This window comes from Mobula birostris, chromosome 30 (assembly GCF_030028105.1).
Source record: "Mobula birostris isolate sMobBir1 chromosome 30, sMobBir1.hap1, whole genome shotgun sequence".
In the NCBI taxonomy this organism is placed as follows: Eukaryota; Metazoa; Chordata; class Chondrichthyes; order Myliobatiformes; family Myliobatidae; genus Mobula; species Mobula birostris.
In genome coordinates this window covers 35,290,760-35,318,072 of record NC_092399.1, presented here as the reverse complement: position 1 = coordinate 35,318,072, position 27,313 = coordinate 35,290,760, and the positions used below count along the sequence as shown (strand labels likewise).

The 27,313-nt window shown below is 45.4% G+C and overlaps 1 protein-coding gene across 5 annotated transcripts; it reads right to left on the bottom strand.

Moving 5' to 3' along the window:
* Nucleotides 1–760: 760 nt before the first annotated feature.
* On the bottom strand, nucleotides 761–25,899 carry LOC140190451 (mucosal pentraxin-like). 5 transcript variants are annotated; one of them, XM_072247059.1, is made up of 3 exons: nucleotides 25,854–25,899; nucleotides 7,410–7,485; nucleotides 761–1,737 (listed from the first exon to the last, which is right to left on the bottom strand). In XM_072247059.1, exons 2-3 carry the CDS (start codon nucleotides 7,471–7,473, stop codon nucleotides 1,121–1,123), a joined length of 681 nt encoding a protein of 226 aa, XP_072103160.1. In that variant the 5' UTR covers nucleotides 7,474–7,485; nucleotides 25,854–25,899; the 3' UTR covers nucleotides 761–1,120. The 5 variants fall into 5 exon arrangements, with proteins under 5 accessions (XP_072103160.1, XP_072103162.1, XP_072103158.1 ...); XM_072247061.1 differs by lacking the exon at nucleotides 25,854–25,899 and adding an exon at nucleotides 11,603–11,621; XM_072247057.1 differs by lacking the exon at nucleotides 25,854–25,899 and adding an exon at nucleotides 8,481–8,761.
* Between the last annotated feature and the right edge of the window lie 1,414 nt (nucleotides 25,900–27,313).

The window sequence follows — 27,313 nt, the reverse complement described above, 5'->3', positions numbered from 1 at the left end:
GGACGTGAAATCTTATTTTGAGTTTAGGGCTTTGTGGACAGTGAACCCAACACCATCACAGGATTTAATGCTGAAGCTTTATAAGGCATTGGTCAGACCACACTTGGAATATGGTGAACAGTTTTGGCCTCTTATCTAAGAAAGGATGTGCTGGCATTGGAGAGGGTCCAGAGGAGGTTCATGAGAATGATCCCGGTAATGAAAGGGTTAATGTACAATGAGTGTTCGATGCTCTGGGTCTGTACTGACTGGAGTTTAGAATGAGGGGGAATCTGATTGAAATGTATTAAATATTGAAAGGCTACGATAAAGTGGATGTGGAGAGGATGTTTCCTGTAGAAGGGGAGTCTAGGACCAGAGGGCATATCCTCAGAATTGAAGGACATCCCTTTAGAACAGAGATGAGGAGGAATTTGTTCAGAGTGGGGTGAATCTGTGGAATTCGTTGCTACACACGGCTGTGGAGGCCAAGTCATTGGATATTATTAAAGCTTGGGTTGATAGGTTCTTGATTAGTAAGGGTATCAGAGCTTATGGGGAGATGACAGGACAGTGGGGTTTGAGAGGGATAATAAATCAGCCATAATGGAATGGTGGAGCAGGTCTGATGGGCTGAATAGACTAATTCTGCTGCTATGTCTAATGGTCTTTTGTGTTGATTTAATGATGGGAAGTGAGAGTGAGTTGAGCTTTCACTGAAGACCAGACACAGCCACACACACAGTAATTAGCACACACAAGATCATTTTTGTTTTGATGCTAATTTACTAAGCTGAAAAACAGCAGCGTTACAGTTCAATCCCAGTCACCTGAGGCACAGTACAGTCTGCGAGCTTTCCAAAGCTTGGTGTAACAATGTGTGTGTGTGTGAGAGGGGGAGAGAGCACTGACGTCTGAGGCCATTCCCCAGTCAGTGAGGGCTGATGAGCAACTGGAAGGACTCACTGAGTGGTCCCTTACCCAGACATGAACAGCCCTTTATCCCAGAATCAACTTCACTATATCTACTGATCATCTGATTTAGAGAGAAAAGATCACAATGAAAAGACAAATTCAGTAAGACCGGCTTGGGGAGAAAGTGCTTCCTGTGATCAGTTGTATCCTTTTTGTCGCCAAGACTCTAAAATATGCAGTCATTATTGTCCTTGATTGTCACCATCCCTCCTGATTTATAGAAAGTTGGTCCCCAGTTGATGATGGTCCCTCCGGTACTGAAACACCCCTCATTTGCTGTCTCAATCTGTCTGGCTTCGAGTACACAATCCCACATGTGAACATCAGTTATCTCCCCGACAAAGGACTGACGTTTGTCAAAACCTCCTCCAACACTGTCCTGCTCCTGACCAAGAATAAACTGACCAGAACCTTTCACAACCCAACCCTTTCTACCAATCTTCTGTAAAGAGCGTTTCCCATTTACCCAGATGGTAACCAAACCCTCTTTAGATTCCCAGGTTACACAGATGTGTCTCAGCAAGGCATCCATTTTTGGAAGGGAAAACTCTGCGATATTGCTGTATAAATACAGGGCGATGTGTCCATTAGCACTGTACCAAATCAACAGTTCATTGTCATGCCTTGACGTTGCATAGGAGAACAAACTGTAATCGCGGGACAATTCAGAGGCTGCCCTGAGGCAGACAGTAAAGGCAGTCAATTCAGTGAAAGGCAATGGGAAAAGTCTGACATAGCTGTTGCTTGTTTCTTTTCCAAATATCAGCGATTTCCCTTCCAGACCTGTAAAACATGAAGAGTTAGATGTGGTTAAGTCACAGTTTGAAGTGTCACCAATGGTCTGTGTTTGTGAGGTGGGACACTGCAGTAACTGGTGACCAGTATTCAGAAAGAACAAATCCCTTTGCTCAGAGCAGGACGAGTTTGTGCCGTGTACTTGACTGGAGTTTGTGGCCAGAGTAGACACAAGTAATTCTACAGATGCTGGAAATCTTGAGCAACACACAGAAACTGTTGGTGGAACTCAGCAGGTCAGGCAGCATTTTGACCTGAAGAAGGGTCCTGGCCAGAAATGTTCATTTCCCTCTGTTGATGCTGCCTGACCTGTTCAGTTTCTCTGGAATTTTGTGTATGATAGACAATGTGCTGGACTCCCCTTTAGGGAATCACAAAGGTACGGAATTATGTGAATATACTACAGGTGCAACCAATCGAGTTTAAGCAACAGCCAGTTTTCAGTTCTTCATATAAATTGCAAGCAGTAATTGATTTGAAGTCAAAAGGACAGCTTTTATGAACAGTACTGTCAATAGGGCACACGCTGCGTCCCATAGTAGGGGGTGGTTACACAAGGGATATAGTTTGCAAAGTGGAGTGACCATGAGACGTTCTTGCCTGCATCAACCAAACAGAAGACAATGGAGGGATGTGAATTGGTCTTCATCAAGTCGGCCAACACTCCTTGAGCTATTTTGCACCATTGCGAATGAGTTCAACAACATCATCCCCTCAGTACCAATCAACAAGCGGCTTGAGGTCAGACAACGGCCAGCCCAGAATGTTACCAACCCCAGCCAGCCATTTACACTGATCACTACAATCCATAAACCCTTCACCCCCGAGAGAAGCAGAGCATTGGGTCTGAGCTGTCCTCACTTTCATAGAACATAGTACACCTCCGGAAAGGCCATTCAGCCCACATTGTTGTGCCGATCTTGGTTATGATTCACACGAAATGTTCCCCTCCTGTTAGACCATCTTTCCTTATTATATCCCTGTCTCCAGCCATGGCCTGAGAGGGCATCATCTCCTTTACCCCTCTGTCTTTTCCAGCACTCCCTAGCTAGGGGTCCCAGTCATTAGGGCACAAGGCAAGTTCTCCATCACAATCCTGAACAGTTGTCCCTGGGACATAAAATGCTCACAGTCCTGGACATCACTGTTTTTTTAGGGGTCTGTCCCATTAGCGCCCAAGTCCCAATTTGCTTTATATGTCAGGAATTATTCTGGATATTTATGTGAACATTGCAGATGTTAATTCCACATAGAACCAGTCCAGTTCTTAATGTCAATTGCAAGCAGTAATCAGCCTGGAGTTAAAAGGACAGCTTTGCAAACAGCATTGTCTACAAAGCAAACACCAGGAATTCTGCAGATGCTGGAAATTCAAGCAACACACATCAAAGTTGCTGGTGAACGCAGCAGGCCAGGCAGCATCTCTAGGAAGAGGTACAGTCGACGTTTCAGGCCGAGACCCTTCGTCAGGACTAACTGAAGGAAGAGCTAGTAAGAGATTTTAAAGTGGGAGGGGGAGGGGGAGATCCAAAATGATAGGAGAAGACGGGAGGGGAAGGGATGGAGCCAAGAGCTGGACAGGTGATTGGCAAAGGGGATATGAGAGGATCATGGGACAGGAGGTCCGGGAAGAAAGACAAGGGGCTTTGCTGAACACCTACGCTCTGTCCACCAGGGAAAGTAGGATCTCCCAGTGGCCACACATTTTAATTCCACATCCATCCCATTCTGACATGTCTATCCACGGCCTCCTCTACTGTAAAGATGAAGCCACACTCAGGTTGGAGGAACAACACCTTATATTCCGTCTGGGTAGCCTCCAACCTGATGGCATGAACATTGACTTCTCTAACTTCCGCTAATGCCCCACCTCCCCCTCGTACCCCATCCGTTATTTATTTTTATACACACACATTCTTTCTCTCTCTCTCCTTTTTCTCCCTCTGTCCCTCTGACTATATCCCTTGTCCATCCTCTGGGTTCCCCCCTCCCCCTTGTCTTTCTCCCCGGACCTCCCGTCCCATGATCCTCTCATATCCCCTTTGCCAATCACCTGTCCAGCTCTTGGCTCCATCCCTCCCCCTCCTGCTTTCTCCTATCATTTTGGATCTCCCCCTCACCCTCCCACTTTCAAATCTCTTACTAACTCTTCCTTCAGTTAGTCCTGACGAAGGGTCTCGGCCTGAAACGTCGACTGTACCTCTTCCTAGAGATGCTGCCTTGCCTGCTGCGTTCACCAGCAACTTTGATGTGTGTTGCTTGTCTACAAAGCACAGGTTTCTGGCCACAGCAGGGGGCTGGATGCTGAGAAATATGGTTTGCAAAGTGAAGTGACCGTGAGACATTGTCATTTGCATCAGGAAAACGTAAAACAGTGGGATTGTGTTCATCTGCCTGCGTCAAACCAGGCAACATTATGATTTTTAATTAATATTATTACATTATTTTGTACCATTGTGACTGAGTTCAAGATGGTAGACCAGACTGATGGTGTCACTTAGCACATCAAACACGGTCACAGGTATAGCTGATCAATCAATATCTGGCATCGCTGTGTACTCAGAGACAGCCCTTGACAACATTCATTTTGGGTGTCTGGGATCTCTATCCTCAGAAGTTTTTACACCATCTGTGTGAATTAATTCATCCCAGTAATGATATTTGAACATTCGGGGGAGTCTCCCACAGTAATACACAATTCAAATGAGTCATTATCAATCCAAAATATTGAAGTAAACAATGTCATTGTAACTACTGAAATGGTATTGAATCATGAGCTGTTACCTTTGATCTTAAGGGTATAAAAGGTGATGTACATTGAGCCTGACAGATACCAGAGGGGATCTGCAGAAGAGTGCCTGCTTGTTGTGATGAACACAGACCTTCAGACCACCAGTTTCAGTGTTTTCCAGTGACTCAGGTCACAGTCACAACAGTACACATGGATGAGACTCCCCACAGATTCCATAAAGCCACGGCACACACTTTGGGGAAGTCAGTCTGGCACCTGACACAGTAAAACCTTAGATGATCTACTGATCGCCTCAGGGGATGAAGGAGGTCACTTAGGGATGACAGCCAGGTGTTGTAGAAATACTGCGGAAGATAATGGGGCTATTTAATTACAACTGTAATTTCATACCGGGGTTATTAGACCCAGTGGCTCTCTTACAGGTTTTAATCAAAGGGGGGAATCCCCGTCTGGAGGAAGTAATGTGGGACTGGGTGAGGAGAGGGCTTTTAAGGATGTCAGGGGCCTCGATCTAAAACAGTACCTTTTCTATAGATGCTGCCTGGCCTGTTGAGTTCCTTCAGTATTTTGCATGTGTTATCGGGAGGCTGAGAGAGGTCACTCAAGTAGAGACCACCCCAAACCATTCAGTGGACAGGATCAAAGGACTGTCATAACTGTCTGTTGAATTAAATAACCCAGTTGGTGGCTTTTGTCCACACAGTAACTCCTGGCAGTCATACCCAAACGTCCGACAATTACACAGAGACTGAATGGGTGAAGATAATGCCATGTATACCATGGAAGTTTTGAAGTGTTGGGAATGTTCTCCCCTATTATCCTTTGATAGCCTGGGGTGGGGAAGGCATCGTCAGAAGTAGCAGTGGGAGAGATTCCATCTGATGGTGCAATAGGGAGCTGAGTTTAGAACTGAACGCGATATTGAAGGGAACACAACAGGGGTGATCTCTAATTGCATGGATGTAAGGACCTCAGAGGGGTGTATGAGGTGTCCAGGGAGGGGTAGCACTTCTGGTGAAGGGGCTTGTCATACCAGCTCACTCTCCTTTTGCCCCACCACACACTCGGTTCACAACTGTGGCACCAAGTAGCTCTTTGCCTGCTACAGCAGCAACTCTCCGTGCACCACTTTGACAGGCGGGTAAACCAGGAGAGAGTGGCCGGCAGGAACCCCTTCCACTGGGAATGACTCTGACCCAGTGCTGGTGAAGGAAGCCCAAAGGGGACTGTGGGGTCTTGGAGCTGAGGGTGCTCACATGTATTCACTTCCCTTCTCCTTCCGGGTGGCAGAGTCACTTGTAAACTGATAAATTAGCTTATTATTGTCACATGTACTGAGGGTCACTGTGTTTCATACTGTCCCTACGTAACAATTCATCAGTTCAGTATATTGAGGTAGAACAAGGTCAAACAATAACACAATGCAGAATGAAGTATAACAGTTACAGAGAGAGTGCAGTACAGGTAACAATAAGGCATACAAGGGTCACGATGACGGACATTGTAAAGTCAGAAGTCTGTTTTATTATAGTAGGGAACTGTTTGATAGTCTTATCACAGCGGGATAGAAGCTGTCCTTGAGCCTGGTGGTACATGCTCCTGGGCTTTTATATCTTCTGCCTGATGGGAGAGGGGAGAAGAGAGAATGTCTGGGGTGGGAGAGGTCTTTACTTTTACTGCCTGCTTTACTGAGGCAGCAAGAAGTGTAGACACTCCGTGTCACTTTGTGTGATGGACATTGAGGTTTCCACCCAGAGCCCAACCTGTCTCCTCATTGCATCCAGTGCTCGTCCAATGGCAAACTGGCTCATTTGTCCTTCCCTCTGATCAGATCAGATGTCAACAAGTGCAGTGGATAGTTACAGACCAACATAATCCTTGTACAAAACCACTCGTTACTCCCATCGAAGAGCAACACCTGCTCATTGTCCCCACTCCGTTCCTGTCACGTGGTCAGTTTCCAGATCAGACCAATGAATTCTGTCCAGTTCCATGAGGCTTGACTGTAGCGGGAATAACACTCCACCATGGTGACAGTTTAAAGATTGGTGAGATGGAATTTCTTCTTACACAGACCATAAGATACCAGGAATGCACTGTGAGGGGAGTTAGTGGAAGCACAAACAATAGCAAAGCTGAGAGGCATTCAGAGCCACACATCAACAGGCAGGGAGTTGAGGCAAACACATCCTACACAGGCAGATGTGATCGGTTTAGACCAGCCGTAGATCTGATGAGGAGCTGATTACTACACTGTACTGTTCTATGTACAATCCATTCATCAACCTGAAGAAACAGGTTCTGACCAGAAGGTTTGAAGACAATTAAGTGACTGTTTCAGCATTTGATCAAAATATAATACATCTTGTTCCAGTTTACTTGACCCGTCACCTCTTCCTACTGTCACCTCCCCAATCAGCTAAAACCAGACATTCTTCACTACTGGAAATAACTTTAAAAAGATCCCAATAATTTCAGTGTAATGAAGAACAACCACCTCTGGGAGTTGATTATTCACTGTAGTTATCATTTTTCATTTCCTACAGCTAATGAGTTCATGCAGAACCCTGGTTCACACCCAGCATGGGTTTGAAATGTGTGTGTCCCATTCCTGTAGTAACTAACCAGCTGGGGGAGAACCTGGAATCTCAGGACACAAGATGAGGTCAGATGCCTCAGTGCAGACTGGGAATGGAATCTGAGATCTGCTGCCCCAAATGGGGAGAAGTCTGGAGAATGGGGTTCAGAGGGATAATAAATCAGCCATGATGGACTGGCAGAGCAGAGTGGATGTGCTGAATGGTTTAATTCTGCCCCTATGTCTCGTGATCCTCAGTACCACTGTGCTAAGATGCACCTTGAATGGTGTTTGCACACAGGAATATTTTGAATCAGAACAAGTACATACCTTCACTGTCAGATCCCGGCAGGTAAATGCAGACCATGAACACAATGGGAATGAAGTAATTCATCCTGTCTCCAGCCTGTTAAAACAAAGCATCCCCAATTAACTCCCATTTGTGTGTGTCAGCAACACCCAGATAGTCCCTCTGGTACTCACTGTGATTTGTCTCCAATAGGCCAGCCTCACCTCAGGTGCATCCAGTACCCTGGGCACAAACGGCTGCAATTTATATTCTGCTGAGCTCGGTCAGTCAATTGTAGGAAGGAACTGAGGGGCGGAGCAAACTCTGCTGCCGTTCAATACTCAGAGAACTGTCACTGGCCTCAGTGTTTACATCAGCACTTTGTACAGTCAGCACCTGAGAATGAGGGAGGTGATAAATTTCATCCTCCCCCAAAGACAGGATTTCCCTCCACCCCAACACCAGACTAACCCCAGTCATGCTTTGCCATCACAGCAGCCAAACATCTTACTGAAGAATATGTCCAGATACATTTTGGCTGTGAAAAGGTCAGTGCTCCAGCTCAACCGAAATGCCTCACACAGTGTCCAGGTATTGACAGTCAAGGTTTACAGCAGCAAAGACCCACGACACCCCCTTCTGCAGTCCCTCCACAGCAAAGACCTCAGTGAAGAGTTGTTACTAATGCCAATCCCATCTGCATAGACATGGACAGACTGAGCAGGGAATCACTGCAACATACAAGAAGGGTTTGGTCAGTTCACATTAATAATCCAGCTCAGGGTTTACAAGTATTGTGGCAGAAGCTGGACAAATGCTATCACTCTCAGAGGCAATCAAAGAATCTCTCTTCAGTAGACTCAATCATTTTCCAAGGCTCTCACACAATGAACCGCAGAAGCTCCAGGAGCTTGCAGATCTGTTGTTGGAACTGCAAGCTGCAAAAAACAAGGGTTACTGACGAGGACTGAGTTTCATGGACACAGCAAGAGGAATAAATGGTATAGTGGAGAAACAAGTGAATATGCAGGAAAGTGGATAACCGAAGGGTTCAAGTATGAAATGAAGCATCATGTCCCCTATCAGCCATTTTCATTATTTGTGCAACTCACCTGCCGCCACGCAGAAATGCAAGGTGACTCTAGTTTTATTCTTTCCACTTCCGGTAACAGGTCATTCAAAGAGAGGTCTCCAGCAAAGGCATGGAAAACCAGAAGCCTTATTACGTCAACAAAACTGCAGAAGAAAACTCTGTCGTGAGCCTCAATAGAAATGCCCTGTCTGTAAGAAACCTTTACCATTCAGGAAATGCAGACGATTCAGAGAAACACCACTCGCAGACCAAAGTCGCTTTCTAAAGGAGCACTCAATGTTTCAAATGTTGTGCTTCAACAGCACACCAAGCAGGAGAGTGTAAAGCTCCCACACACTGCAATGTGTGCAACAGTGACCAGCACATATCAGCACTTCATTCAGGGCCCCACCTTGGGTTGCCACTGGTTCCAGCACACCCACTGCAGAGCACGGCCAGGAGTCAGCTGAGAATCCATCAGATTTAGCTACTTCCTCATGCACAGAATTATGCGGGAAAGGCTCCCAAGGCAAATATTGCTCTAAAATATATCTAGTCGGACTGTAAACACGAGAAAATCTGCAGATGCTGGAAATTCAAGAAACACATACAAAATGCCGATGGAACGCAGCAGGCCAGGCAGCATCTATAGGAAGAAGTACAGTCAACGTTTTGGGATGAAGGGTCTCAGCCCGATACGTCGACTGTACCTCTTCCTATAGATGCTGCCTGGCCTGCTGCGTTCCACCAGCATTTTGTGCCTAGTCAGACCGTACTTGGAGTATTGTCAGCAGTTCTGGGTCCCTTATGTCAGAGAGGGTGCATTGTCATTGGAGGAAGTATCCATCAGGATTATTCTGGGAATTAAGGGGTTAACATATGAGCAGCATTTGGCAGCTTTGGGCCTGTATTCACTGTAATTTAGAAGAATGCAGGGTGATCTCATTGAAACTTACCAAATGTTGAAAGGACTGGATAAGTTCAATGTGGAGAGGATGTTCCCTCTGGTAGGGCTATCCAGAATTAGAGGGCACAGCCTCAAAACTGAGGGGTGACCTTTTAGAACAGAGGTAAAGAAGAATCTTTTAGCCGAGGAGTGGTGAATCAGTGGAATGCTCTGCCACAGACTGCAGTGGAGGCCAAGTCTGTGGGTATATTCAAAGCAGGTTGATAAATTCAAGGGATATGGTGAGAGTGCAGGTGTATGGGGTTGAATGGGATCCAGGAACAGCCATGATGAAATGGCAGAGTGGACTCGATGGGCTGAATGGTCTAATTCTGCTCCTATGTCTTATGGACTTATGGTCTGAGGACATCTTGAGCAAAAGATAAAAACATCTGGATGATGAAAGCAATGTGTCATGGAAGATCTGTTCCCCCATACACTCTAAATACATGATCTGGAACGTCAGAAGTTGCCGGTAGAAGAGCCAGTGGATTTGTCATGGAGCCATTAGGAGGTGAGGTCTGCTTACACTTGCCAACCCTCACTGAGTGCGACCATATTCCCAACAACAGAGATGAAATCCCAACTTCTGAAGTTGTACGTGGTCATTCACACCTTAAGGCATAGTGGACAAGATCCCCCAACTGCACTCTTCTGCTGAGATTCCCCTGTTGCTTGGCAGAGACACCATTCATGCACACAAGGTACATGAACAGTGCAATGGTCGGCACAATGCAACTTGTGCCCCATGACTTGACCTGGGTTGGGTGGTGGTGGGTGAAGTCTGCCTCGATAGTGCTCATCAGCCTACTGTCAGCACATTTACGACTGTCCTGGAGAATGGATGCTCAAGTCATTTTGACCCTGTGAGAGAGGAACCTCAATGAAAGAGAAGATCGTAGGCAAATAAACTAATTCTCTGCTCAACCAGATTTAGGCAAGCTGGTCCTTGTCACTTGGAAGATAAGTGGGCACCTTCCATCGAAGGTGAGGTCTTCCTTCAAATGATGAACAAAAATTTTAGCAAAAACAAGTCAAACAGTGAGTAGCCCCGTTTCCTTTTCACTCTCCACGACAACCCATACCAAACAACATAAGCAGGCTTTCAATTGACTTATGTCCCTCATTGAAAAGGGAACCAGAATTGAAAAATCATTATGTGGAGTTCATGGAAAGGTTCTTCAGGAAAATTCATGCTGAGTTACCTCCTGCACCAGATCCCAACAAAGAAAACTGGGATTTGCCAAACTTGAGCGTTCACCACCCTCAGAAGCCTGCACAAATATGAATTACCCTTGATTGAAGCACGCAGTTCAAAGGCATATCACTGAATAATGTGTCCTTGCAGGGTCCAGACTTCACTAACAGTCTGCTCGAATCCTCATGCGCTTCACAACTGAGTCCATTGTAGTGTTGGCAGACACTGAACAAATGTTCCACAGCTTCCTAGTGAGGGAGTTTCATCGAGACTACCTCAGATACTTGTGGTTTCAACACCACCAAATGAACAATGAAATTCTGAACAACTTCACGAGAGTTCATGTATTTGGTAACTGTCCCTCATCAGCTGTGGCCTCAAGAGGACAGCTATCGAGGGAGGGAAGGAATTTGGGACTGAAGCACGGAGGTACATAGAGAGACATTTCTATGCTGATGATGGCCTTAAATCATTTTCTAGTACAGAAGCAGTCAGCGTGCTGAAAGCAACACAAGATGTTTGTGCAGTCTAATCTCAGACTGCATAAGATCACTTCCAACAGTGGTGATGTCATGCAATGTTTCTGATCGGAAGATCTGGCCAAAGGTCTACAGAATCTTGATCTTGGACAGGATCTCCCTCCTACGCAGCACAGTCTGGCCTTGGAAGGAACCTTGTTACTGTCACCCTTACTTTCCAGGACGCTGATACTGAAAGACCCTTTACACATCATAGCATGCTATCGACTACTGACAGCCTAATGCCCCTCTTGGGTTTGCTGCTCGTGAGCATCCAAGGTGCTTCCTGTTAACAGCTGACCTAGGATACTTATGGGTGGGACGTTCCACTCCCCAGTGAGAGGCATTAGCAGTGGCAGCAGTGATGTTCTTCCCTTCTGGATCTTAAAGGCTTGAAAATTCCAAGAACCTACACAACAATTTCACCAGCTACAGTCCAAAAGGAAAAGGTCTGCATCTTCTGTGATGCTTCAGCTAAAACTATTGCTGCTGTTGCATACCTGAGGGTCACAGACACCTCTGTGTATAGTGAAAATGGATTCATCCTGGTCAAGACAAAGTTTGCTCCCACTCCAGATCTCCCCATACCGAGGCTTGAACATAGTGCTGCTGTTCAACAGTTCAGATGGCAGAGGTGATAACCGAAGAGCTGGACACAGAAGATGACATCAGATTGTTTACCGATAGCAAGGTAAATCATTAATGAGACAAGGAGACTCTATGTTTATATCTGTAATGCCCTGGTTAAGATTTCTGCTGCTATGCTGTTAAGTATTTTTATTTTAGCAGTTTTCTGCAAAAGCTGTGTATCCTGTTAATAATAGTGTTTTGGCTTCAGCTAAAGGTAAGTTACCATGTTGGTTAACCGAGGAATGTTGTGTCAGCCAATCAGGATTGTCTTGGTACGTGTTGTAACTTTCTGCCCAGTGGAAATTCGGGAGAGCTGGGCAGGGTCAGATTTCTGAAGGACAGTCGTCTGGTTTGGGGTCTTTGGGTGGGAGCTACGGAGTGGGGCACAAGGGAAGGTGCCACAGAATACTGTTCTGGGAGAGACTCATTGTAAGAAGTGCTTTGTGAGATGAATGGCTCCAAGGAAGAAGTGCCAATACTCCTGAGAGAGCCAGTTCATTTGAGATGGTCTTCGAGGGAGGTTCAGACTGTTGCTGGTGTCGTTCACACAGAGTGTGGGTTCAGTGTGTGAGGGAAGTGATATCCTCGTCAACTCCAGAAATGAGCTCCAATGTTTATGTGCACATTGGGCTGCTTTAACAGTAAAGGGCCCTTTTATTATATTTCCCATCACTGTAAATTTGTTCAGTATATTTCTTTATAATTTTATGCCGGTGTATGATCTGTTAATTTTCTGATGAGTGATAACTTTACATGGAACAGTATTTACACAGCATTCACAACAATCAATGTTCCTTAATCAGAGCATCCCAACTTACCTGTTTGGTTGAACCCCAAATCATACCGACCCTAGATGTATATTGTTTGTGAAAGGTGTTCTTCTCACCACTGAGTCACGTGGCTGTTAGCAGAGTTAGCTCACGAGCCAAGTTTGCATATGAGTCCCAGTGAGAGGGTTACATGTTTATAATAGTTTCCAATGTACAAAGCGATAAATGAGCCAAGTTTGCATACGAGCCCCAGGGAGAGGGTGACATGTTTCTAATAGGATCCAGAAACTCAGAAGAGCCAATGGAACTATGTTCATACTGATCTCAACCTGGCTGATCATGCCATAACAGGTCTCCAAGCTGATCAGCTCACCTTCTCCTCATGGTTATCTGCACCAATATATCCCGCTGATCTCCTGCAGAAACATCATCAAGGCCAGAATTTCACGGTGAGAACAGTTAAAGACTGTTTTTAAGACCAGTCTCTGGAATACTCTTTTGCAAGGCTTAATAGACGACAAGACCATCAGACATAGGAGCAGAGTTCGGCCATTTGGCTCGGTGAGTCTGCTCCAACATTCAATCATGGCTGATCCTTATTTCCCCTCCTCAGACCTACTCCCTGTAACCTTTGATGCCATGTCCAATCAAGAACCTAACAAGCTCTGCCTTAAATACACCCAATTACCTGGCCTCCACAGCTGCCTGTGGTTATAAATTCCACAACTCATCCCCTCTGGCTAAAGAAGTTTCTCTGCATCCCTGCTTTAAACGATGCTCCTCTATGCTGGGGCTATGTCCTCTTGTCCTAGACTCCCCCACCATGGAAAACATTCTTTCCACATCAACTCTGTCTAGGCCTTTCAACATTCAAAAGGTTTGAATGAGACCCCCCCTCACCCTTCTAAATTCCAGTGAGTACAGACCCAGAGCCGTCAAACGTTCCTTATATAACACTTTCATTCTCGGAATTCATCCTTGTGAACCAACTCTGGACTCTCTCCAATGCCAGCACTTTTTTTCTTACATGAAGCCTAAAACTCTTCACAATACTCAAGGTGAAGTCTCACCAGCACCTTATGAAGCTTCAGCATCACATCCTTGCTCTTATATTCTAGACTGTTTGAAGAGACTGCTAACATTGCATTTGCCTTCCTCACCACTGACTCTACCTGCAACTTAACCTTTAGGTTGTTCTGCACAAGGATTCCCAAGTACAGGAGCCTCAGGACTCACGCTACCAGGTTCATTCACCCCTTCACTGAAATGTTCCCACAAACAATGGACTCACTTTCAAAGACTCTTCATCTCATGTTCTCAATATTTCTTGCTAATTTATTATTATTCTTTCTTTCTTTTTGTATATACACAGTTGTTGTCTTTTGTACACTGGTTGACCATCTAGTTGGTGTGCTCTTTCATTGATTCTAATACGGATTTATTGAGTATGACGACAAGAAAATGAATCTCATGGTTGTATATGGTGACATATTTGTACTTTGACAATAAATTTACTTTGAACTTTTGCACTTTAGAAGACTTGGCTGCTGCAGCTCTCCCCTGGTGGGCTGGGACACGGGAGAAGGTGTGTGGACCGGGATATGGGAGAAGGTGTGTGGACCGGGACACGGGAGAAGGTGTGCGGACTGGGATACGGGAGAAGGTGTGTGGACTGGGACACGGGAGAAGGTGTGCGGACTGGGACACGGGAGAAGGTGTGTGGACTGGGATATGGGAGAAGGTGCGTGGACTGGGATATGTCCCCACCTGTGGGTTCCATCAGGTAGTCACCAGCTGTGATGGGAAGCTTTGGACCTTCTCCCAAATGGTGGCAGATAGCCTCCATCACAGGACAGGAATGCCAGGAAGGTCTCTGCTCATCCACCTGTTTATCTCAGCCTCACAATGTTAATTGGGAGCTGGCATCCCAGAGAGTGGGCACTGAAGGCTGGGGAATCGGCAACAGATACTCAAATAAGGCATTGATTTTCAGCTATACACCTTTCATTTTACAAGTAAATGAAAGATATTCAAGAAATTTTGAAGGAGTATAAGTTACACAATACGTGATTGATGTCAGGAACAGAGTTTATGAATTTCCCTTTCGTGGAAAAATCCCATTCCTGGCATCAATTACACAGTTGATGAAACAACTCGTACCATACCGAGGGCAAGCAGCAGGTGTTTCTGCTGTTTGGAGAGGAGACCCTGGTTCATGGAGTATGGCCCAGCTTGTGGAAAGGAGAGGGTTACAGAGTATGGCCCAGCTTGTGGAAAGGAGAGGGTTGCAGAGTATGGCCCAGCTTGTGGAAAGGGGAGGGTTACAGAGTATGGCCCAGCTTGTGGAAAGGAGAGGGTTACAAAGTATGGCCCAGCTTGTGGAAAGGAGAGGGTTACAGAGTATGGCCCAGCTTGTGGAAAGGGGAGGGTTATCTCTGGCCCATTGCAACCACGACTCCTTCCTGATGAAACAGGTAAAAGGACAAACGTGTCACCACTGGTCAGGGTGCTCACCCATTTGTCCACATGTGGGTCGGCTCAGAAAGAAGTGGAGGGCGCATGGAGTGGACCCACAGTCACTCACTCACCCTCTCCTTGTCACCAACTCAATCAGAAAGTACATTCCCGTGGGATTCTGCACCAACCCCTTTGACCTTAAAACCATACACCCAGAACTCAATGTTAGTGACCTTAAACAGCTGAGAATTTGGGGAGAGTAAACAATGGGACTGATGTAGGATTGGAGTAAATGAGTGCGTGATGGGGCAGACAATGGGCTGAAGGGCCTGTTTCTGAGTCTGGCACCTTGGTGGATTTAGCAGCTGAATTGTAAAGGGTGTTTTAGCTGATGAGAAAGCAGGTGGCAGAACATGGCTTGTGTGGAGCCCTGTGTGGGTAAGTGGCGTTGATTTTCATCAGATTTTCCTTGTCACTGATGGCCTCATGAAAAATTCCCATGGTTTTGCTCATGACCTTGAACACACTGTTAGGAAAACAGCGGAAGAGGCTGTGACTGTGGGGCCTTATTACCATCTGATGGGCCCTTCACTCCTGAAGGAACAGACTACAGTACGTGTGCTCGGTGTGACTGTTTCATTACCTCAGCTCTGTGACGATTGTAACAACACTTGAGAACAGGTTTGTGTGAGCATTCCCAGCCACCTGCCTGAAATGCTGTTGTGGATCAGCAGACAAGCTCCACTGGGATAGTATAGCCTCGCCCAATGGTATCCAGGAGACCCTTGTGTTACATATCACCATGACCACAAAACAATGAACAGCTTGCTCCCTCTCTTCCCCTGACTGAATAATTCTCCCCACCAGACTGGAACTGAGTTCTCAGAATACTGTCAGTGAAAACAAAATGCCAGAATTAGTCGGCTAGTCAGGCAGCGGAGTTCATGCTCAGGTCACAGTTCCTTCATCAGAACTGGGAGACTAAACAAGTTGGTGTAAGTTAGCAGAGGTTCCCAATGTTTTTTCATGCCATGGACCAATACCATTAAGGAAGGAGTCCCAGGTTGGGAACTCCTGAGGGTGGGGATGGGGACGGGTGAGAGTGAGCTGGGGCTGTGCAGAGTGGAGGGTCAGAGTGAGCTGGGAGTGAAGACTGGAGTGAGTCGAGTGGGCTGGAACTGGATAGGTGGCAATACAGAGAATGGGCTGGGACTTCAAGCAGTGCAGAGAGTGAGCAGGGAGCGTAGTGTAGAGTCTGCAGAGTGAGCTGTAACCGTACAGAGTGATCAGAAACTGTGGAGTACAGCGATCAGTTACTGCATAGAGTACAGTGTGAGCTGGAAATGTGTCTAGTGAGCTGGCTCTGCGGTCAGTGAAGTGAGCTGAAACCGTACAGTGCAGAGTCAGTTCGAGCAGTGCAGAGTGCACATTCACTGGATGAGTGTGGAATTCAGAGTGACCTAAGACTAGTGCAGTGCAAAGGCTGAGCTGAGACAACAGAAAGTGTAGCTTACTGAGTGATCAGGAATGGTGGGGAGTGCAGTGTACAGTGTGAGCTGGGACCACATAGACAGCAGAGTTATTGAATGCTGAGTGAACTGGAACTTTAACAATGCAGCACATAGGCTGCAAAGTGTGCAGACTGATGGAGGGATATGTGGAGAGTAGGGTTTTGTGTGAGCTGAACCTGTAGAGATTGCAGCATGCAGTGTGAACTGTTCCCGCAGCATGGAGAGTGCATCGGCTGCAAGTCCCAGATCACCTTTTGCACTGCAGCCTTGTTACGTTAGCTGAGTTGGAAGCAAGCATCCCACATATTTTTTCACAGAAAGTCAAGCTATAATAAACTATAAGCATCTCATTGTGCAATAAAACTTACTGAAGGAACTTTGAGGGAGTTCAAGTTAAGCAAAGCCGTACCCTTCCTTGCAGTAGATAAGCCCCATTCGTGCCATCAGTTCTATGGTTTATAAAACAACTCCCACCACACTGAGCACACACAGCAGTTCATTCAAAGTTCAAAGAACTTTTTATCAAAGTATGTCCGTATCTCCATAGACTACCTCAAGATTCATTGTCTCACAGGAAACAAATACAATAGAATAAATGAGAAACTATAGACAAAGACTAACAAGCAACCAATGTACAAAAGATGATAAACTGTGAAAAATAAATCAATAGATAAATAATACTGAGAACAGAAATTGTCGAGTCCTTGAAAGAGAGTCCATAGGGAGTGGAAACAGTTCAGAGCTGAGGTGAGTAAAGTTGTCCACACTGGTTCAGGAGCCTGATGGTTGTCGGGTAATATCTGTTCCTGAACGTGGAGGTGTCCACGGTCAAAAGTTCAAAGTGAATTTATATTCAAAGTACATCTATGTCACCATGTACAACCCTGAGAGTCATTTTCTCCCAGGCATTCATAAAGAATACAAGAAACACAATAAAATGAATCCCAACCAATATGGAAAAGCCACCAAACTCTGCAACCGCAAGAATTAAAATAAATAATTAATAATAATAAATAAGCAATGAACTGGTGGCGCATTTAAAGATTGGTCGGTATGACATTGTGGGAATCACTGAGTTGTGGTTGAAAGGGCATAGTTGGGAGCTTAATGTCAAAGGATATACTTTGTATCGAAAGGACAGGCATTAAAGAATAGCTGGTGGTGTGGCTCTGTTGGTAAGAGATGGAAACACATCTTTAGAAAGAGGTGACATAGGGTCAAAGAATGTCGAATCATCGTGGGTGGAGTTAAGAAGTTGCATGGGTGAAAAAAAACATTATGGGAATCACATGTGGAATCGATATGGGTAGAGCTGCGTAACACTAAGGGGCAGAAGACGCTGGTGGGAGTTGTGTACAGGCCACCTAACAGTAGTAGTGAGGTCGGAGATGGTATTAAACAGGAAATTAGAAATGTGTGCAATAAAGGAACAGCAGTTATAATGGGTGACTTCAATCTACATGTAGATTGGGTGAACCAAATTGGTAATGGTGCTGAGGAAGAGGATTTCTTGGAATGTATGCGGGATGGTTTTTTGAACCAACATGTCGAGGAACCAACTAGAGAGCAGGCTATTCTGGACTGGGTTTTGAGCAATGAGGAAGGGTTAATTAGCAATCTTGTCGTGAGAGGCCCCTTGGGTAAGAGTGACCATAATATGGTGGAATTCTTCATTAAGATGGAGAGTGACATAGTTAATTCAGAAGCAAAGGTTCTGAACTTAAAGAGGGGTAACTTTGAAGGTATGAGACGTGAATTAGCTAAGATTGACTGGCAAATGACACTTAAAAGATTGACGGTGGATATGCAATGGCAAGCATTTAAAGGTTGCATGGATGAACTGCAACAAATGTTCATCCCTGTTTGGCAAAAGAATAAATCAAGGAAGGTAGTGCACCCGTGGTTGACAAGAGAAATTAGGGATAGTATCAATTCCAAAGAAGCAGCATACAAATTAGCCAGAGAAAGTGGCTCACCTGAGGACTGGGAGAAATTCAGAGTTCAGCAGAGGAGGACAAAGGGCCTAATTAGGAAGGGGAAAAAAGATTATGAGAGAAAACTGGCAGGCAACATAAAAATGGACTGCAAAAGCTTTTATAGATATGTAAAAAGGAAAAGACTGGTAAAGACAAATGTAGGTCCCCTGCAGGCAGAAACAGGTGAGTTGATTATGGGGAGCAAGGACATGGCAGACCCATTGAATAATTACTTTGGTTCTGTCTTCACTAAGGAGGACATAAATAATCTTCCAGAAATAGTAGGGGACAGAGGGTCCAGTGAGATGGAGGAACTGAGCGAAATACATGTTAGTAGGGAAGTGGTGTTAGGTAAATTGAAGGGATTGAAGGCAGATAAATCCCCAGGGCCAGATGGTCTGCATCCCAGGGTGCTTAAGGAAGTAGCCCAAGAAATAGTGGATGCATTAGTGATAATTTTTCAAAACTCGTTAGATTCTGGACTAGTTCCTGAGGATTGGAGGGTGGCTAATGTAACTCCACTTTTTAAAAAAGGAGGGAGAGAGAAACTGGGGAATTATAGACCGGTTAGCCTAACGTCGGTGGTGGGGAAATTGCTGGAGTCAGTTATCAAGGATGTGATAACAGCACATTTAGAAAGCGGTGAAATGATCGGACAAAGTCAGCATGGATTTGTGAAAGGAAAATCATGTCTGACGAATCTCATAGAATTTTTTGAGGATGTAACTAGTAGATTGGATAGGGGAGAACCAGTGGATGTGGTATATTTGGATTTTCAGAAGGCTTTTGACAAGGTCCCACACAGGAGATTAGTGTGCAAACTTAAAGCACACGGTATTGGGGGTAAGGTATTGGTGTGGGTGGAGAGTTGGTTAGCAGACAGGAAGCAAAGAGTGGGAATAAACGGGACCTTTTCAGAATGGCAGGTGGTGACTAGTGGGGTACCGCAAGGCTCAGTGCTGGGACCCCAGTTGTTTACAATATATATTAATGACTTGGATGAGGGAATTAAATGCAGCATCTCCAAGTTTGCGGATGACACGAAGCTGGGTGGCAGTGTTAGCTGTGAGGAGGATGCAGGGTGACTTGGATAGGTTGGGTGAGTGGGCAAATTCATGGCAGATGCAATTTAATGTGGATAAATGTGAAGTTATCCACTTTGGTGGCAAAAATAGGAAAACAGATTATTATCTGAATGGTGGCCGATTAGGAAAAGGGGAGGTGCAACGTGACCTGGGTGTCATTATACACCAGTCATTGAAAGTGGGCATGCAGGTACAGCAGGTGGTGAAAAAGGCGAATGGTATGCTGGCATTTATAGCGAGAGGATTTGAGTACAGGAGCAGGGAGGTACTACTGCAGTTGTGCAAGGCCTTAGTGAGACCGCACCTGGAGTATTGTGTGCAGTTTTGGTCCCCTAATCTGAGGAAAGACATCCTTGCCATAGAGGGAGTACAGAGAAGGTTCACCAGATTGATTCCTGGGATGGCAGGACTTTCATATGAAGAAAGAATGGATGAACTGGGCTTGTACTCGTTGGAATTTAGAAGATTGAGGGGAGATCTGATTGAAACATATAAGATCCTAAAGGGATTGGACAGGCTAGATGCAGGAAGATTGTTCCCGATGTTGGGGAAGTCCAGAACGAGGGGTCACAGTTTGAGGATAGAGGGGAAGCCTTTTAGGACTGAGATTAGGAAAAACTTGTTCACACAGAGAGTGGTGAATCTGTGGAATTCTCTGCCACAGGAAACAGTTGAGGCCAGTTCATTGGCTATATTTAAGAGGGAGTTAGATATGGCCCTTGTGGCTACGGGGGTCAGGGGGTATGGAGGGAAGGCTGGGGCGGTGTTCTGAGTTGGATGATCAGCCATGATCATAATAAATGGCGGTGCAGGCTCGAAGGACCGAATGGCCTACTCCTGCACCTATTTTCTATGTTTCTATGTTTCTATGTTACATAAAGGCCTCCAAATAGTAGCCAAGATGTGGAGTTGAGATCGTAAAGGGAGGTGGAAAGGGCACGTAATAAGGGTAATGTCACAATTGTAATGCAGAGTTTCAATATGCAAGGTGATTTGGAAAAGCAGGTTGGTTTTGGATCTCAAGAGATAGAATCTGTTGAATGCCTGTGGGACGGCTTTTTAGGGCAGCTTGTGCTTGAGCCTACTCGGGGAAAGGCTATCCTAGATTGAGTGTTGTGTAATAATCCAGATTTTATTAGGGAGTTTAAAGTAAAGGAACCCTTAGGAGGCAGTGATCATAATATGATTGAATTCAAACTGCAAGTTGAGAGCGAGAAATACGTCAGATGCATCACTTTTGCAATGGAATAAGGGGAATTACAGAGGCATGAGAGAGGAGCTTGCCCAGTGGATTGGAGGAGGACACTGGCAGGGATGACGGCAAAGTAGAGGTAGCTGAGGTTTCTGGGACTAGTTCACAAGGCACAGGATAGATATGTCCTAGAGAAGACATACCACGGGTAGCCAACTGTGGCTGATAAGGGAAGTCAAGGAGCACATAAAAGCCAAGGAAAGGGCATATAATGTAGCGAAAGTGGGTGGGAAGTTGGATGATTGGGAAGTTTTTAAAATCCAACAAAAGGCAACTAAAAATGCCATAAGGGAAAAGATGAAATATGAGGACAAACAAGTCAATACTATAAAGCAGGACACTAAAAGTTTTTCAGTTAATAAAGGGTAAAAGGAGGTGAGAGTTGACATTGGACCACTGGAAAACGATGCTGGTGAGGTAGTAATGAGGGATAAGTAAATGGCAGATGAACTTAATAAGTAATTTGTTACAGTCTTCACTGTGGAAGACACGAGCAGTGTGAGTGTCAGGAAGCAGGAGTGAGTGCTATTACTATTACAAAGGAAAAAAATGCTAGAGAAACTCAAAGGTCTGAAGGTGGCTAAGTCACCTGGACCAGATAGACTACATCCCAGAGTCCTGAGAGAGGTTGCTGAAGAGATAACAGATGTATTGGTCATGATCTTTCAAGAATCACTTGATTCAGGCATGGTTCCAGAGGACTTGAAAATTGCAAATGTCACTCCACTCTTTCAAAAGGGAGAAAGGCAAAAGAAAGGATAGTATAGGCCAGTTAGCCTAACCTCAGTGGTTGGGAAAGTATTGGAGTCCATTATCAGGTTTCGGGGTACTTGGAGACTAATGATAAAATAAGTCAAAGTCAGCATGGTTCCTGTGAAGGGAAATCTTGCCTGACAAATCTGTTAGAGTTCTCAAAGGAAGTAATAAGCAGGGTGGACCAAGGAGAGGGAGTGGATGTCATATTCTTGGGTTTTCAGAAGGCATTTGATAAGGTGTCACATATGAGGCTGCTTAACAAGGTAAAATCCTGTGGCATTACAAGAAAAATACTGACATGGATAGAGGAATGACTGACAGACAGGAGGCAGCGAGTGGGAATAAAGGGGGCCTTTTCTGGTTGGCTGCCAATGACTAGTGGGGTTCCACAGGGGTCAATGCTGGGACCACTATTTTCACATTGTTTGTCAATGATTTGGATAATGAAATTGATAGCTTTGTGGCAAAGTTTGCAGAAGATACGAAGGTAAGTGGAGGGGTCAGTAGTGCTGAGGAAGCAATGCAATTGCAGAAGGACTTAGACAAATTGGAAGTGTAATGCCCTGGTTGACATCCTTACTATTCTACTGTAGGTATTTCATTTAGCAGTTCTGCAAGAGCAGTCTGTTCTGCTTTCAGCATGTTTGGGTTATTGTTGAAGATAAGGGATGATGTGGAATGTGTGCAGGGGGAGGTTTTCTTGGTGAGGGGCAGACATGAAGCCATGCTGATTATCCTTAATCAGTCCTTGTCTACCCAAATACTTCTATATCTGGTCCCTTAGAATACCTTCCAATAGCTTTCCCACAACTGATGCCAGACTCACCGGCCTATAATTCCCTGGTTTATGTTTAGAGCCTTTTTTAAACATGAGAACAACATTGGCTATCCTCCAATCCACCGGTACCTCTCCTGTCACAAAGGATATTTTAAATATCTCTGTTAGGGCCACAGGAATTTCCGCACCTGCCTCCCTTAGAATCGAAGTGAACACTTTGTTGGTCCGTGGGGATTAATCCCCCCTGACTTGTCTCAGGGTAGCAAGCACCTCTTCCTCTGTAATCTGTACAGGGTCCATGAGTTGATGCTACTTTGCCTCACTTCTATGGTCTCTGTATCAGTCTCCTGAGGAAATACAGATGCAAAGAATTCATTTCAGATCTCCTCCATCTGTTTTGGTTCCACACATGGATGACCATTCTGGTCTTCCAGGGGACCAATTTTGTCGCTTGCAATCCCTTTTCTCTTCACTTATCTGTAGTATCCCCTCGGAGTCCCCTTCACCTTGTATCTAGAGCAACTCTGTGCCTTCTTTTGGCCTTCCTGATTTCTTTCTGAAGTGTTTTCTTGCATTTCTTGTACTTCATAAGCACCTCATTTGATCCAGTCTGCCGATACCGTACCTGCTATGCACCCCCTTTTTTCCTTAATATCTCTCGAAAACCAAGGGTCCCTACCCTTGTTATCTTTACCTTTTATTCTGACAGGCACATACAAGCTTTGCACCATCAAAATTGGCCTTTCTCCAATTTAGAATATCAAGCCGTGGCCCAGAACTACCTTTCTGCATATTTACTTTGAAACTAATGGCATTGTGGTCACTGGATGCAAAGTGTCCCCCGACACAAACTTCTGTCACCTGCCCTGTCTCATTCACTAACAGTTGATCCAGTATCACACACACTCTTGTTGGAAATTCTACAAACTGATGAAGGAAATTTTCCTGAACACATTTGACACACTGTATCCCATCTAGTCCTTTTACAGTATTGGATTCGCAGTCAACATGTGGATAGGTAAAATCAGCTACGATACAAACGCTATGTTTCTTGCAGCAGTCTGCAAACTCTTAACAGATTTCTTCCTCTAAATCCCCAGGACTGTTGGGTGGTCTATAACATGGCCCCATTAACGAGGTCATACCTTTCTTATTTCTCAGTTCCACACATAACACCTCACTAGTCGTGTTCTCCGGTCTGTCCTGATGAATCTCTGTCGCGACATTTCCCCTGACTAGTAACACCACCCCTCCTCCTTTAACCCCTCCCACTCTGTCACGTCTAAAACAACAGAATCCCGGAATACCGAGCTGCCAGTCCTACCCCTCCTACAACCAAGTCTCACTCATGGCTACAACGTCATAATTCCAGGTGTTGATCCATGCTCTAAGTTCATCTGCCTTTCCTACGATACTTCTTGCATTGAAATATACACAGCTCAGGACAATAGTCACACCATGCTCGACCTTTTGATTCCTGACTTTGTCTGAGATCTTACCAACATCTGCCTCCACAACCTGTCCACTAACTTCTGGCTCTCTGGTTCCCATCCCTCTGCATCTCTAGTTTAAACCCCACCATACAGCATTAAGAAAATTTTCCACTGGGATATTAGTTCCCTCCAGTTCAGGTGCAAGCCCTCCCTTCTGTACAGGTCCTACCTTCCCTGGAAGAGAGCCCAACGATCCAAAAATCTTATGCCCTCACTCCTACAGCAACTTCTTAGCTGTATGTTAAACTGTATAATCTTCCGAGTTCTGGCCTCACTAACATATGGCACAGGTAGCAATCCTGAGATCAAATTCTGGAGGTCCTGCCCTTTAACTTAGCAACCAACTCCCTGACCTCCCTATGCAGAACCTCATCACTCATCCTACCCATATCATTGGTACCTACATGGACCACAACCCTCCCACATAAGAGTATTGAGGACTCCAAACAACTCCAGCCAATCTGCCCACAAGGATATTGGAACCCCTCAGGTCACACCTTCCCCAGAAAAGATCCCAAAGGTCCCTACATCTGAATCCCTGCCCTGTGTACCAGTTCCTCAGCCATGTATTCACCTGACAATCCATCCTATTCTTACCCTCACTGGCATGTGTACAGGCAGCAATCCAGAGATGACTATGCTGGATTCTCGACTTCCTACCGAGCTCCCTAAAATCTCCATTCAGGACTTCTTCACCTTGTCTACCTGTGTCATTGATGCCAATCTGCACTAAGACTTCTGGCTGCTCTCATTTGTCCTTGAGAATGTCATGGACCCGATCCGAGACATCCCTGATCCTGCCACCAGGGAGGCAACATACCATCCGGGTGTCTCTATTGTGCCCACAGAATCTCATCTTTGTTCCACTGACGAAGGAATCTCCTATCAACACTGCAGATCTCTTCACCTCTCTGCTCTTCTGAGCCACAGCACCAGACTCACTGCCGGAGACCCCAGTCACTGTGATTCCCCCCCAGCAGGTTGTTCCCCTCAGAAGTTATCTCAAGTTATATACTTATTATTGAGGGGAACAGCCACAAGTGTACTCTGCACTGACACATTCTTCCCCACTTTTTCTGACAGACACCCAGTTACCTGTGTCCTGCAAACTAGGCGTGATTACCTCCTTGTAGCTCCTGTCTATCACTTCTTCATTCTCCCGTATGAGTCGGCCATCGAGCTGCAGCTCCAGCTCCTTAATACTTTCTGTCAGTAGCTGCAGCTCGGTGCACCTGGTGAAATGTGTTCATCTAGGAGACTGGAGGTCTCCCAGACCTCCCACATCCCACACAGAGTACAGAACATTGCCCCTGGAGCCATCCTCACTAAACCACTATGCCCGAACAGATGAGGAATGAACAAGTAAGAACAGAGAGAGAGAGAGTAACTTACAGGACAATTTATCTGCTCAAACCTGACCTCACTTCAGCCTGATGAGCCAAAGCTACTCTAAACACTGACACACTCAAAAACAATGGCTGCTCCGAGAAATGTTGATCCGCTGCACGTGAAGTATTTTTACTGGCCCTTTCTAACGAATCCATCTTGCTGATTAGTCGCTCCTCAACTCAGAGAAACTGGCGCGAAGCTCTGCCTTTCAAATCTCGGTCACCATTCTCATCGAAAACTAGCTCTTTTTACACAACATTGACATGGACTGTCCAACTCAGAGAGATGCACAAAGCTCTGCTGTTTAAATCTTGAACACAGACCTTTCTGAAAGGTAGTTTTCTTTATGCACTGCCTCTTGCTGATTGGTCACTCCTCACCTCAGAGAAACTGAGAAATTTTGAGTGTGTTCCTCTGGATTTCCAGCATCTGCAGATTTTGTGTTGGTGTCTAGTTGTTTCTGTTCTCAGCCCCTCGAGATCAGTGTGGCACGGTTCTGCTTTACTATTAGACTTGGGTTGTTCCCAGATGCTATCTTGTACAGTGGACTGTTTGATGTTCAGTGTTGTCAGGATGGTTACTTCAATGACAATACAACCTAATCCTCAGTGAGACCCAGTGTTTGTACATGGCACTGCTCAGTAATGTACTGACCTTGCATCATTTTCAGGCACACCTCAGTGATACGTTGATCTCCTGCATTTCGCCCCTGTCAAAGTAAATGGAAGCAGTCACGATGGAGTCTTGCCCAGTGCGGAGAGGTCACACAGATTCTAATTCACCTCATCCTTACAGTGAGTGTCGGAAATTAACCCAGCCCATCAACAACTGTTCCCTGTGACATACAGTTATGATACACTTTTTACATATTTTCATTCTGAGGGATGTGGATGCCATCAGGGCCAGCAACAACTGCCCATCCCAAATTGCCCTGGAGAAGGAGGGGTGAGCTTCCTCCATGAATCTCTTCAACCCTCCTGGTAATATTCTCCTGCAGGGCCACAGAGGAGGGAGTGTGGGGAATCAAACCAGCAGTGATGATTCATGCAACGGAGATGATGAGTGATGGGGAGAGATCAGAAGTGGTGCTGTTTTCATATCCCTGATGGCAGAGGGTATCAGGTCTGGGGTGCTGACAATGAAGCCTGGTGGCCACGTGCCTGGTGGGTCCACACTGCAGGAGCAAAGGGACTGAACACTCTGAATGAATACCTTTGTCCCAAATACTGCTGAGAGTCTTGGAGATACCCTCATTCAAGTGGAGAGATTTCCATCACACTCCTGACTTGTGCCTTGTAGACAATAGGAAGAGTCCAGGGCATTGGGGACTGAGTCACTCATGGCAGTATTCCTCGCCTCTGACCCCTGGTCTATTGACACTGACCTCTCACCCATAGTTGGTGCTGGTGGGATATTCAGCAGTGGTACTGCTGTCATGGGGATGTGGTAACACAAAACAAAGAACTGCAGATGAGCAAATCTGAAGTTAAATAGGAAATGCTGTAAATAATTCACAGGTCAGGCAGCATCTGCAGTGGAAAAAAACAATGTTTCGGGTCAATGACATCAGAACAAGTGATTACACTGAAATGTTAACTCGGTTTTTCTTTCCACTGATGCTCCTTTCCCCATCAATTTTATGGGAGTATTTTTTTTTCTTTTAGAGCTACTTTTGGCACATGACTCACTGCAAATGCCCAGCGGTTTCTGCTTTAAATCCTGAAGGGTTTGTTTCAGTTTGGGCTCGTGAATGAGACACTAATAACTGCTCAGCACTGCCACCGTCTGGCAGATGGTGTCCATGCAGCTACTTACAGCAATTCAGCAACTTTGAACGCAGTATAATAAACTTCTCTCAAACTTATAGAGATGATGCATAAAGTAGACCAGACATTTTCATAGCTCAGCAGTAATATTGGGTTAAACAAGTGGATGGTCCAAATGAGAGAGTGTTTTATCTCGGCTCTTACACAAGTTGAACGACCTGTTAACACTGTGGCCTGGATTTCAGCAGGTGGAGTGTAAGGATTCCATTGCATGATCCCATCAACTACTTCCCATCCGGATAAAGTCTGGGTTCATTTCGTGTCAAGTGCCTGTGGCTCATTAACTGT